Source organism: Crocuta crocuta, unplaced genomic scaffold (assembly GCF_008692635.1).
Source record: "Crocuta crocuta isolate KB4526 unplaced genomic scaffold, BGI_CrCroc_1.0 scaffold77, whole genome shotgun sequence".
In the NCBI taxonomy this organism is placed as follows: domain Eukaryota; kingdom Metazoa; phylum Chordata; class Mammalia; order Carnivora; family Hyaenidae; genus Crocuta; species Crocuta crocuta.
In genome coordinates, this window is record NW_027532172.1 from 6569369 (window position 1) to 6582885 (window position 13517).

Here is a 13517-nt window from a genome sequence, read left to right on the forward strand (position 1 = left end):
AGGTTCTGTGTGGCCAGGACGGTGCCCCAGGTGGGTTCAGGGGCCGTGATGAGGGCAGCCATCAACCTTCATTGTGGCTTCCAGGGCCCTCCATCCTCTCCATTGATCCTGGCAGAGTCCATCGCCAGCCGCTCTGAGCCCAAGAGGCGGACAGTGCCCGAGGGCTCCCGCCAGGTGGCGCCAGAGGCCGGGGTAAGCCTGGCAGCGGTGGGCGCGCAGCCAGGCCTGGCCCGCTGTGGGCGGGACTCCCGAGGGGCACCCGGCGGCACCCCGCCTAGAACGGAGCTGAGGCGGTCCCAGAGTGGACTAAGGCCTATCGGAGGGCACGGCAGAGCGGGGTTGTGGACAGGGCCCAGGCCAGAAGGGAAGCGCCGGACAGGGGGTACAACCGGTCCGTCTTTTTTCGCTTAGCCACGGCTGCACAGACCCTGAAGGCACTGGGACGAGTGTAGCCCGGGTCCAAAGCCTGTCTTTCGCCCTTGCCGCTCTCCTTTGGAAAGGGAATCTGGCAGGGAATAGAAAGGGCGAATCTGGGGCCCAGGCTTCCGGATGGTCTCCTGGGGCCCCCGCCCAGCAAACCTTGAATTCAAATGTAGGTAGGCAGGAACCAAAAAGTACGCTTTCTTTGTGCACTACCTTGCCTTAGCTTTTGTGTGCAGTGCCTGCACACAGTAGGGCTCAGCGCTCAATGGATGCTTCCCAAGTCACCCCTTCTTCCATCCTCAGAGCTCCTGAGCACATACCTGAAGTACAATGGCTTCTGAGAAGGTCCTGAATGGAAGGAGGGCATGGCTGGGTGTCCTCCACTTGCCACTTGACATTAGAAGCAGAGATGGAACAGGAGATGATTGACTTTCTTTGGGGTGACCCTGGAATAGGAGCACCGTGAAGCCCCAGGGAATGCCTTAGGCAAAGTGCCCCCACAGCCCTGGGCACACACTAGGACAGCTGGGAACAGCCAGTTGGCAGCTGGCCAAGGCTCCTAGGGTTGGAGTCTTCTTTCCTCATGGTGTCACAGCCTCAGCCTGTAGAGTGCAGAGCCCAAGTTTGGGACTTGTGGAAATGGCTGGGAGGTAGGCCAGGCCACCTCATTTTCCGGGGATCACTTCTCACTTCACTGCCTACTTCCCTCAGCACCTATGTTGCAAAAGGCCTTAGGGGAGAAAGGTGGTGAAGAAAGGCACTGGCTAGTGAGGCAGGGGTGGGGAGGTCCTGTTGGGAGGTGGTGGCAGCCTAGGCAGCCTAGCTCCAAGTGAACTCACCCTCAGGGAACACGGGCCTGGTTGGGTTGGGCAAGGAGCTGGGCTTGGAGGATGCTGAGGGGGATGGAGTCCTCCTCTTGTTTGAGGAGCACATGGTGTATAAGTGTTTGGGGGATAGGAGTTGGGCAGCTCTGCTTTCTCCTGTCCCATACAGTGATTAGCGTGCAAATGAGAGGCTGAGGAGGCATCCATTGTGACCCCCAGTGGCTCTGACTCAGCAACCACGTGCCTCTTAAGCCCTGCCCTGGCTCCAAACAGCCTATCAGCTTACTCCTGGCTGTCCGGCATCCTCAGTGAAGCCTTGGGCCTGGCAGGCCTAGGAGAGGGACATAGCCACCCTGGGAGCCTCAAGAAGATCCCTGGAGCAGATCAGGGCATGGGGGTGGGTTTGGTTGGAGTAAGCGAAGATGGAAGGTGGGGGAAGCTCAGCTGAACACATGTCCTTTCTGCTCTTTTGGTGGCATATGGCCGATGTCTTCTGTCTAGGCTTACTAGGAATTCCTCAGTCTACACTGTCAGCTGTCAGAAAGACCACCTTCACAGAAAGCAATGCCCATGCCAGGCCTCCCAGCTGGAAGAGTTATTAATACATAACTAGCAGAGGTAACCCAGATGTTGTTGCCCAACTGATACCTGCTGCTTCCCAAAACTGGGGAGTCAGGGAGGACTCTCCTCAGGCAACCCTAATGCCCGAGTGTGACTTCAGTCCTCACAGTTCTTTGGCCACACCCACTGCTATAGGGCTGGATAGTGGTCCTGCACTGAGGGCCAGCAGTGATGCCCTCCAGTTTCAGGGCCTGTTTTGAGGCACAGCCAGACAAAAATCAGATTTGGAGACTGCAAGCTCAGTGAGGGTAGAGGAGGCTCAACATTGTTGGTTTCTGCTGTATCCTTGGAGCCTAGAATGGTGCTATCCTTGTCCTAGGGCTCAAAAGCACCAAATTTAACTGAAATTTAAAGTTAATGAAATTGAAATAATCCATCCTGGCAGAGGCCTAAGGGACTATGGAGCTTTTAACTTGCCCCAAAGCTTTTGCTTCACCATCAGAGACCCTGCCTCATTCTGTCCATCTTTCCTGGAAGGCAGGAACTCTTTTGGTGGTTCCTGGAGGCTTTCTGAGTACTCTGTAAAGTTGAGAGGGCAGAAAAGCCCTATCACAATCCACTCTGATCAGGACAAAGATGAAGCTCAGTGGAGAGAGTGGCTGTGTCCTGAAGGCTGAAGTCCCTAGTGGTAAAGAGTGATACTCAGTAACGTGCTTGGGTTTGCCATAGTAGTGCCACACAGGGGTCAGGAGATAGGGTACTACATAAGAGACTTCCCCAAAGACATGTGGAACTGAGTCTGATAGAGGGGTTGAGCAAGCTGCCCATTCCCCTGCACCATCTGAGCCATGTCTGAACCTCTGTTACCTGTGGGAGGACATGTGGGCTGGTTAGGAGAAGACATACAAGCATGACTCTCCACTTGGGCCTGTTCCCCACTCCTGCACCCACCTTCCTATCCATGGAACAGAGGTAGGTGAAGGAACTACTTGGGAATTGGGAGCCTGGTGGGAAGGATTGCAATAGGGACCAAGGCAGCATTTTGTATCATTTATGGGAAATTATTTGTGTGCCTATCTCTCTCCTACCAACTGAGTTCCTTGGGGTTAGGTCCCACAGCCTTCTCTGGACCTGGCACCAAGGAGTTGTTTGTGCACTGGCTGAGGGATGAGTGCATGCATGTGTTAATGAGATAGGCAAAGCCAGCCTGGAGGCCTGTCTGGGAGAGTGCCGAAGGGCAAGGAAAGCAGCATGTTTTGACTTGGACGCTTAGAACTTGGAGAAACTGTGTCTTCGTTATTTTTCTTGTCATAACAAGCCTTTGGAAGCACATAACTATAATAGCAGTGGGGCTTAATTAGCTTTCTTGGGAGCAATGCATGGGCGGTGGGGTTAGACTGGTGGTAAACATTTCTGATGATTTTTTTACTGGCTTTTTTCACATAATGCAAATAAAGATTTGCACATTACAACAGGAAAGGAATTCTGCAGTCAGTACGCCAAGCAAATTCTATAACTTCCGGCTTTGTTCCCTTTTCCTACTCTACCAAGGACCATGGGCCAGCTGGAGACTTTAGTACACAAACAAGGTTGTCCAGGCCAGCCTAGGTGGGCTGCTGAGCAGGACAAGGAGCAGGTCTCTTGTTTGTAGCTTCATACCAGCCTGAGGCTTGCTTGGGAAGCTGCCTTATTCCTCATGTAGTGAGTGGTGCTGACAAGCCTCAGCCAGTAGAGAAACTCTGTTTCTTTGGGTTTCCTTCCTTCCTCTTCAATACTGTTTCTCCAACCCAGAAGAGGAATGGGGACAGGGAGCCACGTTCCTGAATTGCTTCTCAATGGGAGGGGAGACAGGCCTCAGCAGCAGCAGCACAACAAAAAGAAAAGTGCAGAGCCCAGCGGCTCCAGAGATAGGAGCCAGCTTTCCCAGCCTCTCTGGAATAATCCAAAGCCCATGGCATCCCATCATCCAGAACTGTCCCCAGTTATCATTCCTCATTCTCTTCCACCTCCACACTCTCTACCTCCTCTTTTCACCTGCAAAATTTGCTTTCTTCTTCATCCTCATCAGCATCTTCATCTTTGGATCCTGAGACTCCCTGTGGAGGTTGCCACACTAAAAGTAGCAGCCTGGGGTGAAGTGGACTGTGTGGGGAAGCAGGGAAGCCTCAGAGTCTGCACTCTGCCCCTCTTCATCTTCCTGGGGCTCATCTGCATGTTGCCTTGCCTGTGGCCCAGCTGACATCCAGGTGTATCTCTTCATTCTCCCAAGATTTGCCTTCCCATGACTAAGCATTTCCACAAATCCTAGTAGTGAGGTGGCTCTGACTGGGCCTTTTCCTACATGGATGGATTTTTTTTCTGATTCCTTTTTCCCTCTAGTCTTTCAGAAGCATTTGGGAGCACAGACCGAAGAAAAACGTGGACGTGTATCCATCTATCAGTTCTGTTTTGGCATGAGAAATGACTGTTTTCCCATCTGGCCTTTCTCCAAAATGACTGCCATGTGTCACATGTCACACTGAAGTGGGAAGAAGATACCTTTGGCAAGTGAAGCTTAGGGGGCTGGGAAATTTCTTCAGCGCCTCTTGGTGCATCCTGTTCCTGGCTGGGCAGCAACCGGATCCAGGAAGGAATGGTACTGGACACACCACACAGCTGGTTTGCACAAACCAAGAGATTTGTCTGTTCATTAGCCACAAAGTTAAGCCTAGTGAATTTTCCTAGGTGAGTGTAGCCAGCTCATCTATGACCTCTCCACCAGGAGAAAGTCTAGACCCAACCTTAGCATCCTCCTGTCACTTGTTAAGTCAATAACCTAAATGTGGTGATGCAAGTGCTACAGCCAAAGATCCTTCTGGGGTGCTTTTAAGCCTGGTGGTTGGTGAACCCCTTGGAAGTGCAGGTGAGGGAAGTGCTCAGAGTTATATGGAGAACCTGGCTCAACCATTAGCCCCTGAGGCCCTGCTGAAGCCCAGCGCAGGGGATAGGACAAGTCAGACAAAGTCTTGCTGTTGAGGATCCCCTGCTCTAGGTCAAGGGGGAAGAAAACAAGTTCTGAACAGTGAATAAAAATGGGAGACTGAATCAGAGATCCAGACAACCAGAGACCAGCACCATCCCACAGCCAGCAAGGCTGAATGCCAGGGTTGGATGTGGACAGAACAGGCATGTTTCTTGGTATGCTTTAAGAGGAAGTGGAACTGAGAGTTTGCATACAAGGTAGGGGCATCACTAACTCACACTTCCAGGTCCTCCTGGGTCCACTGTACTGTGTCCTTTGTCACTAAGGCAGCAGAGACCCTAGAGGTCTGCTAACAGCCAGGGATCCACTCTGAGGAGGGCAACTCCCTAGGCCTGCTGGCTGGGTAGGGCTAATTACCCCCACTGGAACCAGAGGCATGTTGATTTAAATCTGGAAAGCCATAGCTCCTTTGGCTTCTACAAAAATAGAAAACAAACATCCTTCTCTCTCCTACTTCCAAATGGCACAAATCACACTGATTAGTGTCTGTGAAGGCAGAAGAGCCTGGGTTGAGCCAAGGTCAGGTCACTCGCCTGCCCATCATGGTTGTTCTTTCCCAGAAGAAAAGGTGCAGCACAAACCCCTCAAATCCCAGACCACCCACCAGCAAGACAACGACTAATAAAGTTAGTTATATGTATGCCAGTCACTTGACTTTGTGTTTTAACTCCATCAGCCATTTCACCCTCACAATCCCTGTTTGAGAGGCTACCAGTATCATGACTTTGCAGGCTAGGAAATGGAAGCGTGCAAGCCTAAGTTAGCAAAGTTCCGCCTAGGAGGTGGCAGAGCTGAGATGTGGATTCTTGGGGAGCCTAGATACACACATGTAGTCATCAGATACTCATAAAGATGAATCAGACCAGGCGGGAACACAGTGAGGGCCATGATAACACAGGCAGAGAGGCCCTCCTCATTCCAGGCAGTCAGTGGCAGGCAGTCAGGGAGTCCAGGCTTCATGGAAGCTCCATCTTAAGGACTGGGAAGGGCAACTAAGAGTGCATGGGGAAGGCCCAGCCAAGGTCTGTCCATCTGCCTGGCTATCAGTGTTCACTGGCTATAGTGTTCAGATTATTCCAGGTGGGGTTAGAGCTGCTGACATCCCATGTGAGATATTCCTCACCATTAGGAGAATTAAATAGGTTCTTCTCCACAGCCATGATTTATGGAGTCAGGAGTTGTTTGGAATATAGTCTGTATCTTCTAGGAAATATTTACCCTCGAGAAAGCACAAGTTTGTGTGAGAAGCCATGAAGCAGAGCATCTTGAGTAGCGTGTAAATACTGAAATCTGTAAAAGTGAGGTCACTGAAAAGTAATTTGGTCAGCTCTCAGTTAATGCAGAGGCAGCCTGCAGCTTCTCATCTAGACAGTCTCTGGAAGCCACAGCTCAAGGCCTCTGAGAAATATCAACTCCTCTTTCCCATCCTCAAGGTCACTGTCCCAAGGTCTACCGAGGAGGCCTTCCATCTGGCTTTAGGCCAGTCCTGACACACCCTTCACCTTTCCCAGAGACACTTCCTGACTCCTGTCCCATGGGACCAGGCCCTCGGCTTGAATCCCAGATAGTTCCCATCGCCATCTGGATAAAGTCTCCACTCCCCAGCTGGCCTTCAAGACCCTCACAATCCCGCCCCATCGCTGAGCATCCTGTCTCCGTCTTCCGTGACCTCTGAACATTCTTGTTCACTTGTCTTTCTAACTCCTAAACATTCTTTGAGGCCACACTGGGTGGCCCGTCTCTGAGGCCTGTTGTTCAGAACCCTGCTGGCTGGCTGAAAACCGAGGTTACCCAAAGGAGAGCCCCTACTCCCCAAGTTTCCCGGGACAGGAAGTGCTATTGGCACTAGGGCATGACACGGCCAGACGCCCCCAGGGCCGCTCCTTGTGGCAGGTGCCCTTCCATCCTGGTTCAACGTGGGACGCTACCGCTAACTCCCGCTAGGCTCCAGGCAGCACAACCTCGCTGTGTCGGCTGCGNNNNGCAGGGAAGCCGCCTTCAGCACCTGCTGGCGGCGGACAGCTCCCCGCTGCTGGCGCGGCGAGGGCGACCGCGGGACCACCGGGCCCAAGTCCTGGGCCAGGTCCCGGCAGGTAAGCGCGCGTCGCGGCGTCCGGGGTGGGGGTGGGGGACGGGGAGCTGCAGCCTGAGTTCGGGGCCAGGGCCCGCGACCCTGCGATGTAGTATGGACAGCGAGGTTCGGACGTGCAGCCACACTTTGAACCCAGACAGATTGGCCCGATGGTCGCGGGAAGTGGCCCTCCCTTTCAAGCCGCCCTGTCTTGCTAAGGCAGGATGGTGAGTGAGCGCAGGGTCAGTCGGGGCCTGCAGACTATGACTCCGTCACGAACCCCAAATTTGCTTCCCCCCAACGCTGGGCTCAGGAGGGGCTTATGTAACCTCAGCATAGTCCCTCCGCACTGGTGAGCAGTGGGATGGAAAACGTCCTCCTTGTCTGCTGGTGTCTGCATGTGTCCATTGTGTTGGGCCAAGGAAAGAGCACAATGGGAGTGGCTGTCAGGGAAGATAAGTGTCACTGCGAGAAACAGAGAGATATGGAAATAGTTGAACCATGAACTTGGTCATGCGCTTTCCTCAGGCATTTAGTGACCATAATCATCTTTAGAGGAAGGAAAAATGCCACCGGACACCAAAAAGTACTTATTTAGGCTCAAAATACAAACAGGGACATGTGTTTTCACCAAGGTTTAGTGAAACACTCTGGGGTGAGGCAAAAATGCTATTGAATCATCTATCACCAAATACGTTCCTGTTGCCTTATGATTTTAGATTACCACCTCAAACCAGGGAAAAACCGAAACCCACATAGAATGTTTTCAACAGAACATATCTGATCAAATACTGTGAAACCAGATTGTTTAAAATGTATGCCAACTGAAGTCCTACAAAAACACTCAAGTGGTAGTGAATGCAGTGGAAGGGAATGCCAATATATGATAGATTGGTAGACTGAAAACTCAGGAAAACTACCAAGAGACAACAGGATAAAATGGAAGGCATTGTCTTTACACCAAATGGGCCTAGGGAGTAGAAAACCCTGGGGTGGAGGGTGCCACGCTTCTGGCTCCATGAGAGTCTGCTGATAATTTTGCCTTGGCTTTTCTGCGTGGGAACACATAAACTGTAAGGGAGCATAATTTTTGATCCTTCAGCTGCCCAACTGTGTCTCTCATGTGTTTATTTCTTCAGAAGTCATTTCGTAGACAACTAATAGTAATGAAAGGCTCTTAATAGCCTGAAACCTGACACAGACAGGCCAGCCTGTGAGCATTCCTTTTAAAGGGGGAATTTGCCCATATTACATTAGCTATTACAGTAATGCAGTTGGTTAGCATACGGTTTTTAGAACTGCAAATACTGTCCATTTTGCTGCGTGTTGGGCTGCTGTTTGAGTTTTAGCTTGAGGGAGCCTCACCCAGGCTTTAGAGCTCTCTGTCCAACAGAGAGCGTCTCCAGATGAATGGACAAACACCTTGTTATTGGTAGTTCTCTATATGGGGAATTTGACGTTTCTCTTCTGGTAACCAGACTACTCTGCTTATAGTTTATCTGATGTTGCAGAGCCAAGCATATGAGATTTTGGAAAGATTTGGGCAGCTCAGAGGGACAGAAAAGAGGCTGGTGTCTACTCCTCCTATTCCTTTTTGGTGTTTCATTTCTACCCCTATGCATTCTGCTATAGGGCAGACCCACAAACTGCTGTGGGTTGGGGAACCATGGGCTCCCTCTCAATTTAGCAGTCACATAATATTGCTCCTTGCTGTGGGCAAGGTTCACACATGGGCCTGTGGTGCTAAGGTCCTATGACTGTCAAGCTCAGGGTGAGCTGGCTACTTGTCATCAAAGCTCAAGACTAGCCCCTTAGGACACAGGATATACTGCTCCTGCTGATAGTCAGCTTGTTACAGCACCTGAGATGAGCGGTGCCTCCATGGTATGTTTCTCCTTCAGCAGTAGAATGGCTTCTACTTTTCACCAGAGCATCTCAGGTACCTGATGCCAAATTTAGCATGTTCTGTTCAGAGATGCGGCTGAACAGATTGGCCCATTGATGAAGAAAAAGCCCCATGGCATGGGCTTCTGGGTATTCAGGAAACAGCAGCAGCAGCAGCACAGTTTCAAGCAAGCTTGTGAATTTGGGGGCAGTGGGAAGCCTCATAGAGATAGGTGGAGGGTCATATAAGGGGGAGATCATTTTGCTAACCCCATAGGAGAATGGAACTGAGGTTCTGGGGGAGTTGATTCCTGGCTCTTTCCTGTTGCAGCATTACCCCTTGCTACCCCAGAATTAGCCTTTTCATTCCTCATGCTGAGCTGACTTGGGCTCTGTGAGGTGGCAGCTCCACCGTTTATGACAGAAGAGCCTGACTCAAATCCCGTAAGTAGCAGCACCGCCACACCCACAGTGCTGCCTCTTAGCCCGTTTGGATGATATGGCATTTTGGGCATCGGAGAGTCCCTCAGGGCAGGGGGCTCTCTGTTTCTGGTCTCAGGGTCACATGTACAGTTACATTTTGTGCCTTTCTCAAGAAGTACCAAATCAGGGAAGGCTCTGTCTCAGGCTCTACTCTCTGAGCTGTATGTCCTGGTATGGGCTGTATTCTCATAGAGAAAGGGGCACTTATCATTCATTCACTTATTTTTATGCCTGATGTACAGTGACGTGTTCAAATTGATGGGATTTAACCTATATATACACCCATGACACACTACCAGACCAAGACAAAACTTTATCACTACCCCAGTAAGCACCTTTTCAAAAAATTGCACAAAAGAGCCATATAAACCAGTGGCAACCTGTCTAATCTTTACCAGCCCTGTGGACTTTACATGTTCTGACATTTGCAAATTGATCTTCAGTCAATACAGCCAAGGTATATTTATCAGTATCAAGAGCAAGCACTGTTCTGGGCTTTTTGGAGGGTCTGGAAGGGGATATGATACTTCCCTGTCCTCTAGCACCTCACAGTCCGGTTGGTCAGACAGCTCTCGAAGAGCCAAATCATGGAGCTTCAGTCTGAGCAGCTCAGACGGAGAAGGCTCAGTGTCTGAGCAGCTCAGTGTCTGAGAAATGCCAAATAAACAGTGTTTACAGAAGGGTTGTCAAGTGAGAAGAGTGGAGAGACAGAGCCAAGCCTCAAAGGAGAAACCCAAGGCATGCTGGAAAAATGGTGGGGTTATGAGAGATGGAGAGAAGGAGACATAGCATGAGAAGTGTGGTCTACATAGCCTGGAACAGTGAGAATGGGGCCAAGGGCAGGAGTGTGGAGGAGAGCTGGGGCGAACCAGGTGAGACACCTTTCTCTCATTACCCTTCAAAATCCGTGATCAATGCCCAGGTTGCCTCTCACTCACTTCCAGCTCAAATATTGTAGAGACATCTTTAATCAAAGGCAGCTGGCACACAGAACCTGGCAGTGTGCCAGAAGGTGAGTGAGGCTGCTCTGAGAACCACACCCTGAATTCCTTTCTCAGAATGGGTTTGTCATAATTCTATCTCAATAAGAAAATAAAAATAAAAATAAATGGGTTTGTCAGGATTAGTATATCTGGTCTGGGATTAACCAGACTTGTTATACTATATCAGCTAACAGGCTCTAGGAAAATCTGGGACTAATTTGTAAGGATGAAATGAAAGGATATAATTGACAGGTTTAGAAATAACAGGGGGCACCTGGGGGGCTCAGTCGGTTAATTGTCCGACTTCAGCTCAGGGCATGATCTCACGGTTTGTGAGTTTGAGCCCCGTATCGAGCTCTGTGCTGACTAGCTCAGAGCCTGGAGCCTGTTTTGGATTCTGTATCTCCCCCTCTCTCTGATCATCCCCTGCTCACGCTGTCTCTCTCTTTCTCAGAAATAAATAAAACATAAAAAAAAAAAGTCTTTTGTCATTTAGAGATCATGTGTGGCCCCAGGGCTGGATTCTCATGAAGGCATGCTATAGGGATTATGCTAAAGTGACCTAACATCTGAATGGTGATGATGTCAAAATTTCACCCAAAGGGGCAACCACTTTTTGTCTTTTGCCAGGGAGAAAGGAGCAGCTTTGAAAATGTAGCTTTTCCTAGCATTAGTAAGACCAATAAATTGCTGCTAAAAAAAAAAAATAAAAAAGTTGGGGAAGAAAAGCCATCTGTTTTCTTTTAAACTTTTTATTATGGAAAATTTCAAATCTACTTTTATGTAGATTATATAGTTGAGAGAATAAGCTAATGAACTCTCATGTTCCTGTTGCCCAGCCACAGTTATCACCAACTCATGGCTAGTCAAGTTTATGTCTTCCTCACCTGCCAACCCCATGGAGGCAACTTCCAGATATCTCAATATTTCATCATCTGTATTTCAGTGTCTATTTCTAAGAAATAAGGGCTTTGTATGAACATTACCACAGCACCATAATCACATCCAAACAGGATAACTATTTCTTCTTTTTTTTGAATTTTAATGTTTTTATTTTTTTAAAGTTTATTTATTTTGAGAGAGAATGAGAGAGAGAGAATCTCCAGCAGGCTCTGCACTGTTAGCACGAAGCCTGACATGGAGCCTAAACCCATGAACCATGAGATATTGACCCAAGCCGAAGTCAAGAGTCAGACACTTAACCAACGGAGCCACCCAGGTGCCCCTGAATTTTAATTTTTTTTAAGTAATCTCTACACCCATTGTGGGGCTTGGTCTCATGACCCCAAGATCAAGAGATATATGCCTTACCAACTGAGCCAGTCAGACACCTTGTTAACAATCCTTTCTTAATCTCAGCAAATATCCAGTCAGGGTTCAGGTTTTCTGCTTATCTTAAGAATTTATTTTTATAGTTGGTTTGTTTAAATTGTGATCTAAACAGGATCTACACATTGCATTTGCTTGATACATTTCTTGAGTTTCTTTAAATCTGTAGATGCCATTTCCTTTTTCCCCCCTTGCAATTGATGATTGGAGAACTGTGTCATTTGTCCTTTGTTTCTCACATTCTGGATTATGCTGATTGTGTCTCTGTGGTGTCATTTGAGATATTCCTCTCTCCCATATTTATCCTGTAAGCTGGATTTGTATCTAGAAACCATTCAGATTCTAATTTCATTCTTTTGGCCAAGAAATTCTAGCTTTTTATTTTAATTTAGTTTTATTTTAGAGAGAGATAGAGAAAGAGAGAGAGTGTGTGTGTGTGTGTGTGTGTGCGCGCACGTGCAAGCTGGGGAGAGGGGCAGAAGGAGAAGGAGAGAGAATCTTAAGCAGACTCCAAGTGCTGAGCCTGATGCAGTGCTCAGTCCCACAACCCTGGGATCATGACCTGAGCTGAAATCAAGAGTCAGACATTCAACTGACTGAGCCACCCAGGTATCTCAAAATTCTAGCTTTAAAATTTTTGTTTAACATTTTTTATTTGTTTTTGAGAGACAGAGAGATAAAGATTGCGAGTGGTGGAGGGACAGAGAGAGAGGGAGACACGGAATCTGAAGCAAGCTCCAGGCTCTGAACTGTCAGCATAGAGCCTGACACAGGGTTCAAACCCATGAACTGTGAGATCGTGACCTGATTTAAAGTTGGATGGTTAACCAGCTGAGCCACCTAGGCACCTCTAGCTTTTTAAAAATGAGTTTGTTGGGGCACCTGGGTGGCTTAGTCGGTTAAGCGTCCGACTTTCACTTAGGTCATGATCTCGCGGTTCGTGGGTTCGGGCCCCGCATCGGGCTCTGTGCTGACTGCCAGCTCAGAGCCTGGAGACTGTTTCAGTCTGTGACTCCCTCTCTCTCTGACCCTCCTCTGCTCACGTTGTCTCTCTCTCTGTCTCCTAGAAGTAAATAAAAAACATTAAAAAAAAATAAAAATAAAAAAGAGTTTGTTGAGGTCTTTAGATGTGAAGGGGCTAAGAGTTCACTGAAAGTAGAGCCAGACTTTGGACTAGTTTGGGAGCCAAAGAATGATGCAATGGGTCACTTTTCTGTTCTCTTTTCTAAAGTCCTTCTTTCTCTGAGTAAGTTTGGTCTGATTTTAAGAGGGCAAAGCTTTCAGAGCCCATGGATCATGACTTTTTGCCCAGCTGTGGGAAGCCCTCACTGTATATTTAAGTAGTAGGCTGCTAGAATATAGGGCTTGGGCTTCAATAAATCCTTTCTCTTCTCAGAGGTCCTGTACATCTCAATAGTGCCCTTTCTTCCTGTTAGTGATGCAAGTGGGGAGAGACAGACCCTGCTATGTGTGGACTATTTGAGGGGAAATCTGTTCCCATGTGCAGTAAGTTGGGGCTGACTTGGGAGGTAGATTGGCAAAACTGTCACAATGGTTATAATTACTCTTAATGGATTTCTGCTTCACCATGGACATCCTGCTTTGTGTTTTACACACACCTGTTCTTCACTCCACTTGCCTGGCCATTCAGCTCCTACAGGCCCCGTCTGTCTGGATCTTACTCATCCTGCCTGGGGACTCACTTTTTACAATGGTGAAATGGTAGCTGAGACCTACATGCCTACAGCAAGGACCAAGTGTCAGTTTAGGACTTGAGGCCCTCCTGGTGAGCTGGGACTTGATGGATAATCGAGCCATACGGGGACTCCTGCCTGGGCCTCTCCGTGCCAGGGGTATGTCACGCTGGCATTGATACTGCATTGGTAGGACTTGCTTAGGCTCCTTTCCAGCCTTGAGGGCCTCTCTTTCTGCATTCA

At 48.9% G+C, this 13517-nt stretch overlaps 1 protein-coding gene across 1 annotated transcript in view; it reads left to right on the forward strand.

The window, feature by feature from the left end:
* The first annotated feature begins 48 nt into the window (after window positions 1-48).
* Window positions 49-13517, forward strand: part of BSN (bassoon presynaptic cytomatrix protein) — a 102116-nt gene continuing 88647 nt past the window's right edge. Inside the window, 2 exon segments of the mRNA XM_077777048.1 lie at window positions 49-391; window positions 6775-6923. Coding sequence (XP_077633174.1) covers window positions 49-391; window positions 6775-6923 — 492 coding nt within the window.